Here is a 17205-nt window from a genome sequence, read left to right on the forward strand (position 1 = left end):
AGAGCTCACAGTAGATCTGACTTCTTCCACACAAAAAGCAACCCCAAATATCACTTGAATCCCAGGTGAGAGCCCCTGGGAATTCTCAGCAAACGGAAGCATTGCCCCAAGGAGCATGTGGGAGAGACATGTGGAAATGAACACAGGAAACCTATCTCATTATTACTGGTTCTGATGCTAATCAGCTGTGGGATTGTGACAACACTTTCTGACTCTGGGCTTCAGTTTCCAGATCTGTTAAATGAAGTCAAGAATGTATCTGTGGAGTTTGGGGAGAGGACCATGATAACCTAGGGCAAGGAACAGAGATGTCAGAAGGGTTTCTAAGAGAACAGAAGTTCTGTGTTCCCTGGAGAAAGATGGGAAACACTATTGGAAAACTGAGAATAGTGAAAGTGAATTTAATGTATTAATACAAATTCTTAAATGGGTATGAGTTCTCCTTTCAAATACTCCATTGTAATCCAAGACTCCATGATTTCTACCCCCAAAATTGGGTACCTCCAATGAGAACCAGTGGTTCTAAAGCCACAACAGTGCTCGAACTTGGCTGCACATTGAGATCACCTGGGCATCTTCAATCATATGGATGCTTAGGTTCCCTCTCACAGATCCTATGGAGAAGGAAATGGCAACCCACTCCAGTATTCTTGCCTAGAGAATCCCATGGACAGAGGAGCCTGGTGGCCTGCTGTCTGTAGGGTTGCACAGAGTCGGACATGACTGAAGCGACTTAGCATGCATGCATGCACTGGAGAAGGGAATGGCAACCCTCTCCAGTGTGCTTGCTTGCCTGGAGAATCCCAGGGATGGGGAGCCTGGTGGGCTGCTGTCTATGGAGCCACACAAAGTCAGACACGACTGAAGTGAGTTAGAAGCAGGAGCAGCACAGATCCTAATCTGAGATATGGTTCAGGCTTTGGGAATGTGGAGAGTTCCCCATGGGATTTTAATGTGCAGACCAAGCTGAGAATCTCAGCCCCAGAGCTTTGAATTCTTCATTTTGGGGGTGAAGATTAAAAGAGAAAACAAGGAAGCACAGGCACGCAATGGCTTTTTAATGAGCAAACAAATCACCTAGATGTCTCTTAAAATGCAGCCTCTAGTTCAGTAGGTCCAGGGTGAGCCTGGGCTTTCAACAGGCTCCAGGGCTTGCCCACACACTGTCCCCAGACTCTGCCTGAGGAGCCAGGCTGCAGCTTGGATGAATATGAGATGAGACTTGTGGCTCTTTAGGTCAGCTGAGACTTTTATTCTTTGAGGTCATTTTTCTGATCTATAAAACGCAGACAAGCAGTAGCACTTACACAACAGAATTCTTGGATGCTTAAATGAGGTAACAGAGTATACATTTCTAGCACAATAGAAATGTTCAGTTTTTAATTGTTAGGATATCCGACACTCTGGGAAGGGTTATCATCTGCCAGGAATGTTTAAAGAGCTTTCAAGCCTTAACTTATCCAAGCCTCAAAACAACTCTGTGAGGTAGGTACTATTATTTCATCATCCCTGTTTTACTGATTTTCCAAGCTACTGAGGCACAGAGAGGTTGGGGTATCTTAGTTTACTAAACAGGCCTGGGAGCAGCTAAGTCGGTGTTTGAACCCAGGGAAGATCTGGGCCCTTATTCCTCCCTAGGGCTGCAATCACCGCAGGCCTGACCTTCCAGAGGCCCTGACTTGAGGGCTTCTCTGCAGAATGGGCTGTGCACCAGCAGGGGGCAGCATAGGGCTGCATGCGTGCAGAGGCCACTTATCGTGCGCTGTGCTGGGCACCTCACCACAAAACCTGCGCTGGGTCTTCAGCGTCTTAGAACTCCCCTCTCTTTTCCGCCCTCAAGTTGTCGCCTAGGAGGCCGCCCGGGGATCCATGAAAAAAGAAGAGTCCTACTCAACAGGTTCAAATCTGAAGTTCCCCAATGTAAGACCAAGTTCGCAGGGAAAGCAAAGAGGGAAAGTGAGTTTGCGCTTCTCGCCTTTACCCCAGGAGCGCAACCAGCCCGGGAAATCTACAGATCTGTCTTTATTCCGAAAGTCCAACAAGGGCTGAGGAGCTCAGCCAAGTGGGCAAAAGTCGAGAATCCCTCTTGGATACCACAGAGCCGTTTGGAGGCGCCGGGCATCCGTGTGGGCGCGCAGGGAATGCGGACTGACAGGGAGGAGACTCTCTTTAGAGGATTACCTTGGCAAAAGCGAAGGGCATTTTCTTGCAGAGTGCCCCGGGAGGGGGCAAATGAATTTGAGAAAGCAGTGCCAGGGTGAGGGGGTTAACCGGGCGGTTTCCATGGTGCCTGGGGCGTGGGGGGGAGGAATGCACCCGCAAGCGGTGGCGAAACAACTGTACTGTCCGGCCAGCGGCTAGAGAAGGCTGGAGGCTGTGGGGGCGGGGTGGGGTGGGGTGGGGTGGGAGTGGGGGTGGGGGGTTCGTAGGGGGGTGGAAGCCGCGCACGGCGGGGGCGGGGCGGTCACGTGTGCGGAGGGGGCGAGGCCGCAAGCCGCCCGAGGAGCAATCCGAGTCGCAGCCGAGTGGCTGCTCCGCCGGGAGAAAACTGACCAGGACCGAGGGGCTGAAGGTGGCAGGACGCCTCCGAGGCACTCAAGGCACCAGCGGCCAGGACCTGGCTCAGGCCGGTGTGCAGCCGGTCTGGGGGACAGCTGTCAGGGACTGAGGACGCCAAGGGAAAGTGAGAGCCGAAGCTTGGGGCTGAGCTGAAGAGCCCCACTCGCTGGCTTTTACGCAGGCTGGGGACTCAGTTTATTCCTCCGGAGCAGGCTGGGCAAGTGCCACGTCAGCTCTAGCTGACCAGGCGACACCACTGTCCTTTAAGTCGACTCGAGTTGTCAGCACCTGCTTAGAGTGCCAGGAGAGGCTGCGGTCATGGTGAATGAAGACCCTAACCAACAGGACCACGATGGCACCCCTTCGCAAACTTCGGCGCTCCAGGAGCACCCCAATTTCTCAGTCCACCCCAGCGTCTCGATGCACCCCAGCGTCTCGGCCCACCCCAGCGTCTCGATCCACCCCAGCGTCTCGGCCCACCCCAGCGTCTCAATCCACCCCAGTGTCTCTGTATACCCTAGTATTTCGGCCCACCCAAGTACCTTGGCTCAACCCAGTGGCTTGATCCAACCCAGTAGCTCGGGCCCTGAAGAGCTTAGCGTGATCAAGGTGAGCAAGCGCCGGTGGGCGGTGGTCCTGGTGTTCAGCTGCTACTCCATGTGCAACGCCTTCCAGTGGATCCAGTACGGCTCCATCAATAACATCTTCATGAACTTCTACGGGGTCAGTGCCTTTGCCATCGACTGGCTGTCCATGTGCTACATGCTGACCTACATCCCTCTGCTCCTGCCGGTGGCCTGGCTCTTAGAGAAATTTGGCCTGCGGACCATCGCCCTCACTGGCTCTGCTCTCAACTGCCTGGGAGCCTGGGTGAAGCTGGGCAGCTTGAAGCCGCATCTCTTCCCAGTCACGGTGCTGGGCCAGGTCATCTGCTCCGTGGCCCAGGTCTTCATCCTGGGTATGCCCTCCCGCATTGCTTCCGTCTGGTTCGGGGCTAATGAGGTGTCAACCGCCTGCTCCATAGCTGTCTTTGGCAATCAGGTGGGTAGAGGAGTGGGTGGCGTTCACTGCAGAACTGAGGGTGTTCATTGTACCAAACTGCTTCACTGTGTGAAGACTAGCTTTCCGACTTCAGCAGTGTTTGTGACTCTGGCTGACTGTGGCTGGGTGTGACTGAGTGAGTGGATGATTGTGACCGAGCGAGTATGTAAGAGAAGTGGGGAAACGAAAGGAAGGGCCTTTGCTGTCACGGCAGTTTCTCTTCCTCCAGCAGAAACCGTGCTTCTGGAACACATGTTGTCTTTATGATCTCATTCCTGAACTTACTTCACCAGCTTGAACAGGATAGCTCTTCTTTCTCAGGAAATAGCCCCTGGCTGTCAGACTATTCTGTGTCATCGGAGGTTGGCCGGTGTTTTTTGCCTGTCCAACCAGCTTTCCCAGAGTGCAGCATCTCCTACACCGCGTGAAAAGGCAAGAGCAACGCTGGCGCTGCGCTCACCTTCTTTATACACAGCTGGAGCCAGGACAGTGGGAGCAGTGCTTGATGTCAAATGCCTACCCTGAGAGTTAGAGTCAAGTCCAGGAGGATGGAATCAAATTCTTGCTCTGAATTTCTAAGGCCTAGAAGCCATGGGAAGGCCTGGAAAGTTCATATCTTAATCCTTTGTCTTTCCTCCTTAGGGGAAGGAGAATATTAAATCCAGAAAGGTGGGCTTATTGTGAGTCTGATCCCTGTGTCCGAAAGGCTGAAGCAGCTATTTACGGGGTCCTTCTTTATCTGGACCACTGCCTTGGTGGGGGGGTGGGTCTCACTTCTTCCAAAGCGCATGCAGTTTTGGTGACACATCTAACAAATGACCAGGAACCCTTAGTTCTTGAAGGCTTGTTTTCTCTTCCTTGTTTATTACGTTTAGAACAGGGGTCTCAACTTTTGGGCCATGGACAGGTACCTCCTGTCGGATCAGCGGTGGCATTAGATGAGAAATGAAGTGTGCAGTAAATGTGATGAGCTTGAATCATCCCCAAACCATCCACCCTTCCCAGCCTGTGCCAAAATTGTCTTTCACGAAACCTGTCCTTGGTGCCAAAAGGTTGGGAACTGCTGATTTAGAACGATTAAGCTTTCATTTAGAAAGTTCTTCTTTGGGTCAGAAACTTCCAAACTTCTCTAAAGGTTAATTGTCATTCTGTTCATCTTTACCACCAGAAAGGTAACTTGAGCTAAATTTTTTCAGGCCAGTAAGTCCTGCCACTTGGGTAATAGTGTAAGCAGTCAGTGAAAGCAACAGACAGGCCTTCTCAGCACAAGCAGGCAACAGAAAAGCCTCTACCCAGTTTTCTTTAACCTGTGGGTTTGACCGTTCAGAAGATTGAATGGATTTAAGGGCTGGGGAAGAAACCAGTTGGATGTTTTTGTTCAGGACAATTAAAAAATAGGTACTGAGGGTGACATTTACAACACCCTATACTCGAAGGTCAGAAAAGGCAATGGCACCCCACTCCAGTACTCTTGCCTGGAAAATCCCATGGACGGGGGAGCCTGGTAGGCTGCAGTTCATGGGGTCACTAAGAGTCGGGCACGACAGAGCGACTTCACCTTGACTTTTCACTTTCATGCATTGGAGAAGGAAATGGCGACCCACTCCAGTATTCTTGCCTGGAGAATCCCAGGGATGGGGGAGCCTGGTGGGCTGCCGTCTGTGGGGTCACACAGAGTCAGGCATAGCATAGCATACTCAAAGGTGGTGTGACCACAGATTTGAACATCTCCATTACAGCGTTGTTGGTGGGGTTGACGTTACTGGATGTTTTCTTTATCCGAGGGTGAAGCTGAGGAGTCGGGGGGCAGGATCTTTCATGTCTCCAGAGGGTTAAAGCTGTCTATTTGCAGCCCCAACAGGATTCAGATAAGGTCACTGCAGTCCCAAACCCATTGTTTGGGGAGGGCAGGAGAGAGATGCACCCTCAGGTGGCCTGGTGAGATCAGAGAACCCAACGCTTTTTTTGTTAACCATGGAGCAAAAGCTAATTGCTTTTCAGACTTCTCCACACACACCTGTGAGGGAAGAGTTTAAGTGTGAGTCACTCAGTCGTGTCTGACTCTTCGCAACCCCATGGACTGTATCCCACCAGGCTCCTCTGTCCATGGGATTCTCTAGGCAAGAATACTGGAGTGGGTAGCCATTCCCTTCTCCAGGAGATCATCCAGACCCAGGGATCAAACCCAGGTCTCCTGCATTGCAGGCAGATTCTTTACCATCTGAGCCACCAGGGAAGCCCTAACTTAAAGCCAAATATATCTTTAAAATTTAGTATGAATAGTTAGCCATTTCCTATCCCTACTCCCCACCAAGGTCAGAAAATGCTAAGAATTTCACATTGAAAGACACCCTAACAGCATATATTCTTGTCATGGAGCCATCAATTTAGTGCGTTCTTTTAGGCTTAACCCACCGGGCTAAAAAATTATGAAAAGCTGAACTGCTTATGCTTCCTCACGTAGAGGTGACTTTGTTTGGCTCTTGGCATGTGTTTTAACCTTTTTTCCTAAGTAAAGCATGATGGAATGGTGGAGAAATATTAATAGAACACCTTGAGCTCTTTTTTTAGGGAAAAAAAAATAGATTCCATGAAGCTGTCTAAACAGACTATAAGCGTCTTTTCAGAGAGTTACTCTTCGTGGCCGCAGACTTCACAATGATCAGCCAAACTCCTGTTCCCTGGTAATTCTGACCTCATTCATTCCTTGACTCAATAGGCATTTACCCAGAACCTGCAGTGGCTCAGTTGGTAAAGAATCTGCCTGCAATGCACGAGACCTGCATTTGATCCCTGGGTGGGAAAGATCCCCTGGAGGAGGAAATGGCAACCCACTCCAGTATTCTTGCCTAGGAAATCCCATGGACAGAGGAGCCTGGTGGGCTACAGTCCCTGGGGTTGCAAGAGTTGGAAACGACTTAGCGACTAAACCACTACCACCACGGCTGGTGTATTAGAATGGAAACAGATGCCTTGGCCAGGTGCTGTGCTGGGGCTACACAGAGAATCCCTTGCCTTCAGAGTTCTCCTCCCAGGCTTTTAAATTGTACCAGGCACCAACATCCAGATTTTTAAAAAAACACACAAGAAGCAACAAGATGAGAGTATAGAGGATTTGTTTTCAGTTCTTTGCAAGGTTTTTACTGTCTTCTTGTCATTGCTAAGGGAAGATTGAAGGAGAAAGAAGCTAATTTCTATCAAACACCTATGATAATACAAGGCACTTTTTTATCCATATGCTTTTTTTTTTTTTTTTTTTTTAGCCTCTGAGGTGGGTGGGATTGTCTCTGTTGTTACAGGTGAGAAACTTCAGATGCAGATAAATGGAGCAACCTTTTCCAGGGTCCTACAGGCCCTGAGTGATAAAAAGGAGGTTTGAAGCCAGTTCCACTTCCACAGGCCCTGTCAGTGGGCCATTATTGGGTCTTCATGGGGACAAAGCATATATTTAAAAATAAAAATGGCAAGATTCCGAGTTTCAAGTTTTGGCCCTCTGTCTCGAGGTTTGTTAGTGGTGACAGTGTCTAGCAGTTTGTCTAGAATTTGTGAGCCAGCCCCTGCCTTCTGTTCTGACTTTCCAGGCAGTAGCATTGCCTCCTCACCTGATGGATTTCCCAGGTGGCTCAGTGTAAAAGAAGCCGCCTGCCAATGCAGGAGACACAGGAGATGTGGGTTCAATCCCTGGGTTGGGAAGATCCCCTGGAAGAGGAAATGGCAACCCACTCCAGTATTCTTGCTGGGGAGATTGCATGGACAGAGGAGCCCAGCGGGCTGCAGTCTGTGGGGTCGCAGAGAGCTGGGCGTGACTAGCAGGCACACCTCACCTGCTGCCTGCAGAGGGGCTGTTCCTACCTCCCTGAGCCTCAGGAAGGTGGGGCCCCAGGCTCCGGGGCGAAGAACCCAGTGGATCTGAGCTGGGGTGAGAGAGGACAGGGAGTCCTGTGACCCTCGCACAGGTGGTGGCAGTTCCGCAGTGTTGGCAACACTGGCTCCATTGTTTCCAGGGAGAACCATCTGTGTGGGGTTTGGAGGGATGTGGACACACTGTTATTGAGCCAGGCAGGGAGGAAAGCCTTGTGTGAGATCTGGTGACCCCTTGGTGGCATGGGAGTGAGGGAGATGTGGGAGCAGGATTAGATCTTCAAGGCAGCCCCAGCCCCAATGAGGAGCCTCCAGCGCTAAGACCAGAAGGGATTTCCTCCAGGGCCCCAGGGCAGCTCCCAGCATAGCGCCACCCAGAAAAAGACTAGAGAGAACCAGTTTGCTTTTCAACGTGAAGAAAATACAGTTACCTTAGAGTTCTACAGCAGCCTTGGCTGTGGCCTTGGAGAACATTATATTCCAATAGAAATATAATGAAAGCCACAAACACAAGCCACATACATGACCAAATTTTCTAGGAGCCACATGAAAAACAGGTAAAATGTAAATTTGTTTACAAAAGTAAACAGAACAGTGAAATTAGGTTTAGAACTATATTTTATTTAACTCGGTATATCCAACATAGTATTTTGACATGAAATCAATGTAATAAAATTACTGAGAGGCTGTTTTACATTCTTTTTCCATGGTGAGTCTTTAGAAGTTAGCATATATTTTAGGCCTACTGACTAGCAACATTTTCCACTATGTCTGGAATGATGATGCTAATTGTAGTGGAGGAAAAAGTTTTCCTTGACTGTCTTAGAGTCCCCAGCTAAAAATTAAATGGACAAAGTCAGATTAATAAAAGCAAATTATGCATAATTATTTACTATAAATATTAGGTGACACGGGAGTGTTTGTGAGGAAATGAAGCAATAGTTGGACCTATGCACTTCAAAAAAAAAGATTTTATTTATTTTTGGTTGTGCTGGGTCTTCGTTGTCGCATGGACTTTTCTCTAGTTGCAGTAAGCAGGGGCTACTCTAGTTGTGTGCGGGCTTCTCATTGCAGAGGTTTCTCTTATTGCAGAGCACGTGCTCTAGGGTGGGTGGGCTTCAGCAGTTGTGGCTCCCAGGCTCTAGAGCACAGGCTCAGCAGTTGTGGCGCACGGGCTTGGTTGCTCTGCCGTATGTGGGATCTTCCTGCATCAGGGATTGAACTCGTGTCTCCTGCACTGGCAGGCTAATTCTTTACCACTGAGTCACCAGGAAGTCCAGACTTGTGCACTTCTGTGCCAGGTTTGATAAGAGTGGACACTCAGAGGATAGGTCTGAGATCATTGTAGATCGGGAGCACTGTCAAGGCCTATATGTCAGGATTCTTTTCTGCAGTGTCCTTTTATCTTCAGAGACAAGGATGCTCCCTTCCTCTGGGTGCCAGGAGGGTACCTCCCACAGGAGGGTTTTAAGGCTCATTTTGGGGAAGAATGGGGAGGCGGGGGGAGGAGGTCAGAGTGACCTTTCTGCTTTGCAGTTCTCAAACTCCTTCAGCTTAAAATATTCACTATGCCAAGGTCCCATATTCGGGGGCATCGGGTCCTGAATCTCATCATATTTCAAGCATTTGGAAATCAGGCTCTCGTGGATAAATGCGGGCTCTAAGAAAGTGAGTCCCATCTTGAGGAGGTGGTGTTCACTGGGCTGGCTGGTCGTCTGTTGCCCAGGGAGACTGGGTGTTCCTGAGGCTGACTCAGGAGTCAAGGTCAGGAGAGGTGGCTGGCCAGCCTCGTCTTGTTCCAGACTCCCAAGCACATGCGTGGGTCAAAGTTCAGACTGATCAATCTGGCTGTTGCCATGTCAGAGAAACTCTCAAGGTCTGAGTAATGTCTGGGGGTAGGAGAAGGCCAGCGCCTGTGTGCTTATGTTTGTGGTCACTGTCAGGGCACGTGAAGCACCTGCCCCCGTGGCTGGCTATTTGCTGACCTCCCCTTCTGGTTGGGAGAGAGGACCAGGCAGGGACTGGGAGGGCCAGGGCAAGGCTGGTGGAGACTGGCATGAGAAGGGGTGGGGCCAGGACCAACCCTCTAATGCTCATGGGGGCAGCCAGGTCGTGCAAGGAAATGTGACACAGGAGGAGGGTCACGGCATCGTGAGAACACGCGTCCCAGCTGAACTGGCAGCTGTTTCAGCCTCCGCCAACCGTTCGTATACACAGCACGACCGTCTCATGTTATCAGACCATCTCATTTGTTGTTGCCTTTAAAGAAGCCAGAAACCAGATTTTTACTTAAAATTTTTTAATTGTGCTAAAATTATAACTTATTCATAATTTTAACCATTCATAAGTATACAGTTCAATGGCATTGAGTAGTTTCACAATGTTGTTTAAGAATTACCACTATACTCAAATATTTATTTTTATCATTCCCAACAACTCTGTACTCATTAAACAGGAACTCCTCTATAATCTCTATTCTATCGCTACTCTATTCTACTTTTTTTCTCCATTAATTTGCCTATTCTAGGTACTGCATAGAACCAAAATCATGCAATATTTTGTCTTTGGAGTCTGGCTTATGAAATCTGTTTTTGTTTTTTGTTAATTCTGATAAAACTCAAAAATTATGCTGTTGTTGTTACTGTCCATGTTTTGAGATTGTGGGTCATATAAGACTTCTTGGGTGAGACTTCTAGGGAAGGTAAAGGGGAACTGAATGCCAGTTCTGGTTTCTCCTTCATGCAAAGCCCTCACCAAAGATACAGGCAGGTGGGTGAGCTCAGAGGCTGGCCACTGGGGAAGGAAACTAGACCAGTGCTCCCTCAAATGGTGCCCATTTACCTCACCTGTGGGTCCAGGACAGACTACAGACGCCTGGGCCCTCACCTGGACTTCTAATCAGATCCTCCAGGGAAGAGGCCAGGCGCCTGTGTTTCCACCTGGCTTCCCAGGCGAGGTTTGTGATCAGACGTGAAGTCACCAGGAGAGAGGAGCTCCGTGCCCTGGGAAGGTGCCCTCCTGCCTGGAGCCGGGTTCCTGTCAGGGCTGGCGTGTCTGTGCTGCTGTAGGAAGGGTCCAGTTCCCAGGGGGAGGAGCTGAGAGCTCAGTCACTCTCCAGATTGAGACGGGAGGGTGGGCTTGGGGCAGCGCTTATAATTCTGATTCACTTGAGGTTCTGAAAATAAACAAAGCCCTGGGAGTTTGGGGGGGTTTGGTGGGGTGGGGAGGCCCTGCAGGCCTGTGAGGTGGAACCATAGCAGAAGCTCCTAACCCTGCTTCTTTGACCTTCAGCTCAGTGCTCTGCATGGGAGGAGGCTCTGTAGCCTGGCCTGGCTCCCGACTTGGCCGTGTGGCCTTGGCAGGCAGTCTTGAGGGCCTGATGATTCCGTGGAATCAAGGCTACGTCTTCTGTTTAGCATCCAGGGCCCCTCCTTCCTTGCCTTTCCCAGCCAGCCTGTCTCTTGTTCCCTCCCAGTGTTTCCCCTGCTCTGACCAGTCTGGCTTCTTACTTCTGTCCTTGAAGATACATTGCTTAGAGATTAAGCCTAGAGCCTTGGAGAGTGACATCGGTAGATGGTGGACCAGGAAGCTCCACATACTTCTTCTCCCATGGAAACATTAAATAAATGAGAAACTGGCTAAAATAACCTTCTCTATGGCATTTCTGTACATCAAAGATCTACAGCAAACAAGGAAACACCCAACTGAAGAAAGAGTCTCATTCAAAATGGTAGAAAGTTTCATGGCCATTTTGCTCAAGTTTGCCCCTCCCCTCTCCCTTCTCCTGTGCCTCCCTGCAAACCTGAGAGCACAAAGCAGACCAAACTTGCAACATTTTACATGGATTGTTTCTATAATAACAATGAACAATCCCCAAAGGAAAGTAAGAAAACAATTCCAATTACAGTATCATTGAAGAAAACACTTGAGTCATTTAACCAGCAAAGTGAAAGACTTGTGCACTGAAACTGTAAAATGTTGCTGAAAAAAATTAAAGAAGTCATAAATAATTGTAAAAACATCCTGTGTTCATGGATTGGAAGACCTTAACATTGTTTAAGAGGAAAAGGACAGCCTTTTTTTTTTTTTTTTTAATAGACTGTTTTCTAGAGCAGTTCTAGGGTCACAGCAGAATCAAGAGGAAGGTAGAGATTTCCCATAGATTCCCCGCACCTGCTTCTTGTGTAGCCTCTCACATTGTCAGCAGCCCCCACTAGAGTGGTGCATGGGTTACAACCGATGAACCTACAAGGACACATGATGATCACCAGTCTTTTCAACAAATGGTATTGTGAGAAGCTATAAAACTCTTAGAAGAAAACGTAGGGGGAAATCTTCATGATACTGGATTTATAATGATGGCAGTGATTTCTTGGATGTGACACTAAAAACGTCTATAACAACAATAGCATAAACTGGACTACATCAAAATGGAAAACTTTCATGTAAAAAGGACTCTCTCAACAGAATGAAAAGGCAAGCTGTGGAATGGAAGAAACTATCTGCAAATCATATATCTGATATGAAGTTCATAGGCAGCATACATAAAGAACTCCTGCAGTTGAACAACATCGAACACACAACCCAATTTAAAAATGAGCCAAAGACTTGAATAGAAATTTCTCTCCCCCAAAAATGCGTGGATGGTCAATAAGTATATGAAAAAAGGCTCAACATTAGGGAAATACAAACCAAAACTGCAGTGAGATGCCACTTCATTACCCCTTACAATGACTGTCCAAAAGGAAGAAGTAATACATGTAGGAAAAAATGTGGAGAAATTGGAACCCTTGTGCATCGCTGATGGAAATGTAAAGTGGTGCAGTCACATGGAAGACAGTATGGCACTTCCTCAAAAAACTAAAAATAGAATTACCATAGCATTTAGCAATTCTACTTCCGGGTATATACCCAAAAGAATTCAGAGCAGGAACTTGAACACATATTTGTACCCATGTTTATGGCATGATTCGTCACAATCGCTAAAAGGTGGGAGCAACCCAAGTGTTCATCTATGGCTGATTGTTAAAATATGAAATATACACATGCTGGAATATTATTCATTCTTAAAGGAAATTCTGACATGCTACACATGGATGGACCTTAAAGACACTGTGGCTGAGTTGAATATGGTAGTCACAAAAATAGATATTCTGGAATTCTACTTATGTGACGTATTGAGCTGTCTTTTTTTCTGACACCAACCAATTCTGACTTTCTGTGATACCAACTGGGTGTTCCGCAATTCAGTTCAACTCGGACACTAACTACCTGGAGATAGTGCAGACCCCAGAAGTCAAGGGCTTGGACCCACAAGACTGTCTCCATTTGCAAGTCCTGCTGCTGCTGCTGCTAAGTCACTTCAGTCGTGTCCGACTCTGTGCGACCCCATAGATGGCAGCCCACCGGGCTCCCCCGTCCCTGGGATTCTCCAGGCAAGAACACTGGAGTGGGTTGCCATTTCCTTCTCCAATGCACGAAAGTGAAAAGTGAAAGTGAAGTCGCTCAGTCGTGTACGACTCTTAGCGACCCCATGGACTGCAGCCCACCAGGCTCCTCTGTCCATGGGATTTTCCAGGCGAGAGTACTGGAGTGGGGTGCCATTGCTTTCTCCGTTGCAAGTCCTAGGGACCTCCTATATTTCTGACTGACTAGCTATAAGGTGGGGTTGCTATGAGCCTTGCTCAGGATCTGTAATTTGCTAGAATGGTTCAGGGAACTCAGATAAACAGTTGACTTAACTGTTTTTCCTGGTTTATTATAAAGGGTACAAGTCAGGAAAAGCCAAGTGGAGGAGATTTCAGAGCCTCTGTGGGGTGCCGCCCTCTTAGCACTTTGATGTCACGTGTTTACCAGCCTCACGGAACTTTCCTGGTTCAAGAGTTTTTGTAGAGCTCAATTCCCAGCTGCCCTCCTATTCTCAAGGAGGGGGAGGGGGGTTTGCTGCTGCTGCTGCTACCACTGCTAAGTCACATCAGTCATGTCCGACTCTGTGTGACCCCATAGACGGGGGCTCACCAGGCTCCCCCTTCCCTGGGATTCTCCAGGCAAGAATACTGGAGTGGTTTGTCATTTCCTTCTCCAGCGAGGAAAGTGAAAAGTGAAAGTGAAGTCGCTCAGTCGTGGACTACAGCCTACCAGGTTCCTTCATCCATGGGATTTCCCAGGCAAGGGTACTGGAGTGGGCTGCCATTGCCTTCTCTGGGGGTTTGCTGAAAGTTCCCAAACTCTAATCACTTGAGCTTCTGGAGACCAGCTCCATCCCAGGGCTCTAGCAGGGCCCCAGTCTGAGTCACCTCATGGGATAAGTTCTGGTGTGATGGAAACAGGATCCTTATGAATCACAAAGGATACTCCTATCACTCAGAAAAGCCCAGGGTTTAGAGCTCTGTACCAGGAACCAGAGTAAAGACTAAATAAATTTTTATTATACCACAGATAATGGGAGTAATCAAATTCATAGAGGCAAAATGTAGAATGGTGGTTTTGAGGGGCTGGGGCAGGAAGGTGGCAGGAGCTCGTGTTTAATGGATACAGAGATTCAGTTTGGAAAGCTGAAAAGTATTGGCGATGGATGGAGGCGATGGTTGCACAGTAATATGAATGCACTTAATGCCACTGAACTGTACAGTTAGAAACAATGAAAATAGTAAAGGTTAGGCCATGTGTGTGTGTGTGTGTGTGTGTGTGTGTGTGTATTCTACTACCAAAGAAACAAGATACACACTACTTGGGAGGTGTTTCTTGTGGTTGAGTACCTGATACCTGCTCACCCTGCCGTCACCTCGTCAGTCTCTGTGCCGGCAGAAGGTGGTCCTTGCCCTTCTGTGTAACTGCTGAGTTTCCATGGATACCGGCCTTTGTTTTCCCATGGTTCGTGTTTCCCTGCTTCCTTAACTTTTCTCTTGTCCTCTTCCCCTGTTCCCCCATCTCCTCTAAATGGGAAACTTGCCAAAGGACTGGAACCTTGACTAGTACATCTCTCCCATGTCTCAGGCCTCTGGGCATAACAGGCACTTATGAATGGTCAGACTTATTAGTAAACAAGTATTCCTTTCCTAAGGGGAAGTAAGGTGACCACTCAGGTAGCTGAGAGCTCAGGTGGTTGTCGAAAGGGACTCTCATGCCTGGATTGTCTTCCTGACATGACTCAATCTTACTCCTTCAGTGGAAAAATCTATTCAGTCCTTACAGGGCACCTTGAACTCTGCTGGGCCCACGATGGTTAGAACACCATCTTTAGCCCTGCTGTGTACTCTTGGACAAGGCCTTAGCTTTTCTAACTTTTGGCATCTTCTTTTGTAAGATGGAGATAATATTGAAAGAAAGCATTAGTTACTCAGTTGTATCCGACTCTTTGTTACTCCATGGACTGTAGCCCACCAAGCTCTGTCCATGGGATTCTCCAGGCAAGAATACAGAAGTGGGTTGCCATTCTCTTCTCTGGGGATCTCCCTGACCCAGGGGTCGAACCCAGGTCTCCTACATTGCAGGCAGGCTCTTTACCATCTGAGCCATCTGGGAGCCCACAGGAGATAATATTAGCTAATGGACATGAACTTGGGAAAACTTGGGGAGGTGGTAGGAACAGGGGAGGCCTGGAGTGCTGTAGTTCGTGGGGTCACAAAGAGTCAGACAGGACTGGGCAGCTGAACAGCAACTGCAAAAGGCGGCTGAGGGGAGGAATGAGTGCATTTAGTGAGCAGAGTTTATCTGCTGAATGAAGAACAGGTGCTGTCACTACTGTATCCTCAACACGGATAATTGGCTGCTGATCTGGAAAGAGACCAACACGAAATGCTCATTATAGCACTGTGTGGCAGGCTTAAGGGTCCGTGTGCACAGGACATTTAGGGCTCACTCTTTGGGAGGACATGCTCCAGAGTGAATGTCGGGGGACCCAGCCGGACAGCATCCCCAAGGGGGTGATGGTTATGAGCCAATTCTCCATGAATGAAGTGACCAGGAATTGGGTCAACAGGGAAGAGCGGGCCTTTCTAGAAGTTTCCAGGCAGTATCCTGATGGGGACTTGTTCCTCTTGAGAACTACTCAGACTAAAAGCTGTCTGGTGCTGGTTGATGGAACCTGGCATCTGTGTTGAAGATTTTAGGGTCTCGGGGATGATACAGGTACTGGGCCAGCTCTACACATCAGACCTCAGGCTTACAAACCTAAGACCCTACTGAAGGAGGGATGGCGCCCAGGCTTATCAGGTGGACACAGCCCTTTTCCACTGCCTGATTCTTGATGTTTATCCAACAAAGCTGTTAACAGGATGTCCTTCCCTTGCCTGCACCTCCCCCCCATCCCCCCACCCCCCCCACCCCGCCCCTGACATCAAAGGGCCCTGTGTGAATTGGTTGGATCCCTATCAGAGATCCCTATCAGGGCTTTTTCCCCAGTGGCTCAGACAGTATCTGCCTGCAAAGCAGGAGACCTGGGTTCAATCTCTGGGTTGGGAAGACGCACCTGGAGAAGGAAATGAAAACCCACTCCAGTATTCTTGCCTGGAGAATTCCACGGAGAGAGGAGCCTGGTGGGCTATACAGTCCAGGGGGTTGCCAAGAGTCGGACACAACTCGGTGGCTAACACTATCAGAGATGATAAAGAGCTACAGGGTTAGGGTGCAAGTGGGGTTTGCTCTTCTTTCTTTCTTCTCTATCTCTTGACTTCTGTCTAACACCATCCCAAACTTAACCCAAGGGAGCATCTCCCTTCTCTTGGTTCTTCAGGACTATGGGCCTTTGTCTTTGCTGAGTTATTCAGGGGTGGGAGGTATCCTGCAGGTTCTGGAGGCCCATCCGGACTCCTCTGCCTCTTCCCCCTTTTGCAAGCATCTCTCCTTTTCTCTGCTGGTGAAATCTGTAGCTTGGCCTCTGAGCCCCACACGGTTGGAGATGAGGCCTTGCCCCAGCGTGAGGACAGAGAGGAGGGTATTGGGAGGTAGGGCTGGCTTTCCCTTGCTCATCAACTTCTCGGGATTAGACAGAGTGTCCCCGAACCACGAGTGGAGTGGTATTTGCTGTGGCTCCTGTCCGACTCTTTATTTAGAGAGGAGGTGAACACAAATCCCTTTTGGTACCAGATCAGTCTTGATGGGACAACTCTGCTGACTCCAGGAAGGAAGGGGACAGGAGCTGGAGCAAGGTTGGGGGTTATTTTTCTTCCTCTTCCTCTCCCCTGGACATTCCTGATCTCTACCCCTACGTTGCTGTGTTGGCATGGCTGCGGCTGCCCAGCTGGCTCTGGACGCAGCTGTCTCTGCTCAGGGCCATTTGCTGTGCCCACCAACTCAGAAATGTAGGAAGTGGGGTGCCATGAGTTGTGGCCTTAAAGCAGGGTCCATTGCAACCAGCTGTTTGGGGTGGTGGCTCCCCTTGAGCAGTCCTCGCCTCCTCAGACCTTTGACCTGGGCTTCCTGTTTGTGGAGCCCCTCAATGAACTCAGAGGCTCGTTTCTTCTCTGTCAAGGAGCTAGGCAGGAGCACGCCGGGGTCCCACCATCCACCCCTTCCTGGGACTCCAAGGGAGACAGCAGCTGAGAATTAGCTCTTGATTTCTGTCCTTGGGGGATGCTAAGTCACTTCAGTCATGTCCGACTCTGCAACCCTATGGGCCGTAGCCCATCAAGCTCCTCTGTCCATGGGATTTCCCAGGCAAGAATACAGGAGCGGGTTGCCATGCCCTTCTCCAGGAGATCTTCCTGACCCAAGGATCGAACCCTCGTCTCCTATGTCTCCTGT

At 49.1% G+C, this 17205-nt stretch overlaps 1 protein-coding gene across 2 annotated transcripts in view; it reads left to right on the plus strand.

The window, feature by feature from the left end:
• The first annotated feature begins 2478 nt into the window (after positions 1–2478).
• Positions 2479–17205, plus strand: part of LOC109565366 (choline/ethanolamine transporter FLVCR2) — a 55604-nt gene continuing 40877 nt past the window's right edge. The window contains exon 1 of one of the 2 annotated variants that reach the window (XM_019969270.2): positions 2479–3600. In XM_019969270.2, the coding sequence (XP_019824829.2) occupies positions 2878–3600 (723 nt within the window). In that variant the 5' untranslated portion in view covers positions 2479–2877. The remainder of the gene's footprint in view (positions 3601–17205) is intronic. The other variant, XM_019969269.2, reaches the window with a different exon arrangement.

The sequence above is a fragment of the Bos indicus genome, chromosome 10 (assembly GCF_029378745.1).
Source record: "Bos indicus isolate NIAB-ARS_2022 breed Sahiwal x Tharparkar chromosome 10, NIAB-ARS_B.indTharparkar_mat_pri_1.0, whole genome shotgun sequence".
Lineage (NCBI taxonomy): Eukaryota > Metazoa > Chordata > Mammalia > Artiodactyla > Bovidae > Bos > Bos indicus.